The sequence below is a fragment of the Telmatherina bonti genome (assembly GCF_933228915.1).
Source record: "Telmatherina bonti genome assembly, chromosome: 22".
Classification (NCBI taxonomy): Eukaryota; Metazoa; Chordata; class Actinopteri; order Atheriniformes; family Telmatherinidae; genus Telmatherina; species Telmatherina bonti.
In genome coordinates this window covers 5,416,802-5,421,431 of record NC_136631.1, presented here as the reverse complement: position 1 = coordinate 5,421,431, position 4,630 = coordinate 5,416,802, and the positions used below count along the sequence as shown (strand labels likewise).

General features: G+C 42.7%; 1 protein-coding gene across 1 annotated transcript in view; it reads left to right on the top strand.

The window, feature by feature from the left end:
• gpr68 (G protein-coupled receptor 68) overlaps positions 1 to 2,564 on the top strand; it is a gene marked incomplete at both ends in the record, with an annotated part of 12,235 nt that extends 9,671 nt beyond the window's left edge. The window contains 2 exons of the mRNA XM_079262326.1: positions 1,201 to 1,381; positions 2,149 to 2,564. Coding sequence (XP_079118452.1) covers positions 1,201 to 1,381; positions 2,149 to 2,564 — 597 coding nt within the window. The remainder of the gene's footprint in view (positions 1 to 1,200; positions 1,382 to 2,148) is intronic.
• Positions 2,565 to 4,630: the final 2,066 nt, after the last annotated feature.

Sequence of the window (4,630 nt, the reverse complement as noted above, 5' to 3'; positions counted from 1 at the left end):
TGTGAGTGGACGTTGCAAAAATTCAGCTCTGCGATTGGTCAGTTTTGCATAATGAGCTGAAAACTGCTTCAACAGGGTTTCAGAGTTCTGCACCAGTTTGCAGTGTCTGGTTCATCAAATTCCCGTCCCCATTGTCTTTCCTGAAAAATGTTTGGCACACTACTCCTCCTACACCTTTTGCCTTACTTCAATCATTCAAATATCAAACTGTTCAGCTCGTTCAAGAGATATGTTCTATGACTTTTGGTCTTTGTAACATGTAAACTTTTCAAGTTATTCAGGTTTTTGTCAAATTTGCAAATCCTTTCCAGTGATAGGACAAAACAAAGTCATCTCAGCGATTGGTCCATTTTGTGCACCGGTACACAGGTACACATACAAGGCACTGGTTCAAATGCAGCATTTAACATATAGCCCCGTTGTCGTTTGTCAGCTGTTGCTTGTGTAATGGCATGCAGTTCTGCAGACTGCTCAATGTGAACTGTTGGTCTCAGCTGCACACTTCAAGGAGCAAAGGAATTTATTTGCAAATGTCTCAGTTAAATATGAAGGATTTGTTCCAACAATGCTCCCTGCAACGTTTCAACACTTTGATAAATCTTAAACAACTAAAAAAAAAAGTTTTTCACATTGAACAAAGTCTGTCACATCTTCACTGGACTTTAGTTCAACCTCACACATGTTTCTCCAATCCCGCTGATTACACCCTGCTGGAAATTAAAAAAAAGGCATGCCCATCCTAATTGGAAAAAATGTGAACAATTTTTCCAAGGTGCAACTAAGAGTACTAGTGGCATAATCAGTAAGTCAGTGTGCTTCAATACAGAAGTTCATGGGTTCAATCCTGATGTGGGGCAATTAGAGAAAATGTCAGTTGTGCTTTTTTTTCTATTTCTTATACTTGTGCAATTTCATTTCAATCATTCATCATAGTTCAATAAATGGGCATTCACAGTTGCTATTATTACAATAATAGCTGTTTCTAGTTATTATTATTGTTATTATTGGTGCAGATGAGAGGCAGTACACCTGGACAGGTCGCCAGTCCAACAACCATTCACGTGCAGAAGGCATTGCGACTATTAAACCTAAAATCATGTGTTTGGATGGAGGCATGAAGCCGGAGAATCCAGAACGAACCAGCTTGTGTTTAACGAAAGAAAAGTTGCAGATGAAACAAAGCTGTTTTTACCTTTGCAGATCAGCTACCTGTGCGTTCTCCGAGCGGTGGGTCGGAGTGCCGGGACGCAGCCGGACCAGAAGTTGAGGATCAGACAGTTAGTCAGCAGCACCATCCTCATCTTCCTCGTCTGCTTCTCCCCCTACCACATCTTCCTACTGGTGCGCACGTTACTGGAGCGAGACTGCAACTTCATCACAGGTACTGGTTCACTCAGTGAGGGTGACAGTGAAATGGTTTAAACCAATCAGATCAGCTGTAATGTTCACATGATGTATTTTTATTCTGTTTGATCAGATTAAAAGTGCTCCATGTTCAGCATCAGTTCCTGTTGTCTGTTGTCTTTCTGTCCTCTTCCCCCCACACAGCAGAGGCAGATGGCTGCCTGTCCTGAGCCGGGTTCTGCCGGAGGTTTCCTTCCTGTTAAAAGGGAGTTTTTTTCCTTCCCACTGTTGCCAGTGTGCTTGCTCAGGATGGGAGATTGAGTTGGACTCAACTCAATCTGTTGGTTTCCTTATATAGGCTGTTATGAATTGGCTTTCATTATGTTTTTTTTTCCTGTCTGTAAAGCATCTTGAGATGAGGAAGCACCGTGATTTGACGCTATCTAAATAAAGTTGAATTGAATTGAACCCATGTGCATGTAGGTATTGATTAATGAGTAAATCTATGAAATCCAGTGTCTTTGTGGGACACTCCGTCGGACAGTTTAACTGATAAAAATGTGAACTGGTGTGGAAGCCCATCCCCAGCTGCACCCACTGCTTTGTTACGCTGAGCGATACGTTTTCATGGTTTTATTGATGAGCTGCAAGTTTCTGTTTGTCGTCATGAATATTTTCTGTCCAAAAAATCCACTTGGTTTGGGGGTTTGGGGAGTTAGGCACCTTTGCTGCAGCAGGTGATTTTCTCTTGGTTAATAGTTTGGAAAACGACCTGCATTATTTCATCCGGTTTTCATATTCCAGGAATATTTAACTACTACCACCTGTCGCTGCTGCTCACCACCCTGAACTGCGTGGCCGACCCGGCGCTCTACTGCTTCGTCAGTGAGAGCGCCCGCCGGGGCCTGTACCGAGCTATCGTCCAGCCCGTTGCCAGGATACTCTGCTGCTGCTGTCGCCGGGGCAACGCCAGCCCCAGCAACCCGGCTAACGACTCCCACGAGGTGGCGACCGAGGAGAACAACGGCCACCCGACGGTGACGCTGCTCACACACACCGTGACGCAGAACAACGCCAACTCGGACGCCCCCTCTAAAAACATGACTCTCATCCCATTGGTCACACAAAATAACAAACAAACGTCCAGCCATGAGATCGGCGCACGGGAGCAGAAGCAAACGCCAGAGAGGAGAGAGGCGGCCGAGAAGAACGCCTGCTGAAGATCTCAGGACCCAACAGGCACCTCAGAGATGCAGACAAGAACAAAAAGTGGCAAAAAACACAAAGTGAAGCCTGTGAGGCTCAACATGGCAGCAACGACCCCCCCCAACCACCCTACACACACACACACACACACCCACACCCCAACCACCGTACACACACCTACCCCCTTAACCGCCCCCTACCCCCCCAACCACCCTACAAACACTAGCCCTCCAACCACCCTACACACACACACACCCCAACCACCCTACACACACCCACCCCAACCACCCTACACACACACACCCCAACCCAACTGTGTTTACATCGTTGTTATTCTGACAACTTGATTCTGAAGTGGAAACTATCTGTTTACATTTTTTGTGGTTTGTAGACGCGAGAGTAAGATGATGATGATGATGATGATGCAACAGGAAGTTAAAACTGAAACGGTACCTTTTGTAAACAAAAGCGGTTTGTCAATACAAATGTGTTGTTGTTGTGAGGGGACAAAACAAAACAACAAAAACAAATAATATTCTTAGAAAAGACAACAAGAGAAAACAAAACTACAAGCTACCGGAAAGAAAAGTGTTTTTATTGTGTGTATCAGGAAATGTTTATTTATTGTTTGTTTTTAATGAAATCTGATTAACTCTGTGTTTATCTGTTTATCTGTATATTTTCTGTTATTGTTCCTTGTTTTGGTTTTCTTGTTGTGTTCCGTAACGTTATTGATCACGAGGTCACGCTTTTATTTTATTTATGATGTAATCTCATTTAAAGGACATTTACATTAAATTTTGAGAAGCTTAGAAAGCTCTAAAACTTTAACCCCTTTAAAACTTTACTCAACGTCCATCATCAGACCCACTTTCCAGAACCGGGTCGGACTCTCTTAATCCATACTGTGATAGATTCAACAATTCCTCAGAGATTTTGCTCATTAGCTGTGTTTCCATCACCACAAAACCTAAACATCACAGTAAAAACTGGAAATAAAAACCTACGTTTAAAAATAAAACCTCTCAAATATCACTCCAAGGCTTCTATGCTCTAATGAAGACGTTTTACAGACGTTTTCATGTAGAAGTATGTTGTAGAAATGTGATGAAAAGTGTTTTTTGTATTACGGTGACGTAAGGAGTCACGTGACCAGTTCATTTTTAGGTAAAGATGGTGCGGTGTGTACGGACAGAGGAGGAGACGGAAATCCTTTTACAAGTACTTAAAGACAAAAATATAACCATGAACCTCAAGAGTAAACCGCAGCGAAACGCAGAGTTTCATAAGGTTGTAGAAAGCGAAAAGAGGGAGAAAAAAAGTTGTGGAAAATCCTTCGTAGAAAGTGGAAAACCTTGAAACATCGCTACCAGGTTACCTGGCAACCTGCAATAAGCTGCATTTCTGGTTAAAGATCTTACGAGAAATCCAGGTTATATGTTAAACACCCTTCAGTGGAAACACCTGGATATTGTAGTTTCACATGAAAAATTTTGAAAAAACGTAATGGAAACGCAGCTACTGAAACGAAAGTGTCAGACAATCTCCTGCTGGAAGTTTTCATCAGAAGATGCTAAACGTGGTCAGCAGCAATACTCTGGTGGGCTGTGGTTGTGTTGTGTTGTTAAACCTGCCATGTCGTTACGATGGGGCCCAAAGTAGAACAAGACAACTGCCGGGAGCTAACCGTGCTAACATGGAGCTAAAAGGAACTAACCAGCTAGCAGACATAAGCGGCTACAGCTAAGTCACCCTGATAGCTGGCTAAAAACTGCAGTTGTGCTACTTTCTGCCTTCTTTCAGCAGGATATCAGATACCTATCGAAAGGAAACCCACCTAACTATGCTGGATTTTCACATTATAAATTACTTCTAAAGGGATGAGGTAAAAATAAAATCCCTTCCACAGTTTTCATGAAGTTAAACCTGACCTATTAAACCTAAAATGTTTTTGTACCAGGCTTGTGCTGTCCTCACAACACGTGGCTTTATGCTGCTAGACAGCCAGCGAACCATTTAAGAAAGACTTTGGACACAAGGCTTGCTTATCTTGTTTTTAGTGAAGTTTTCTTGTATATAT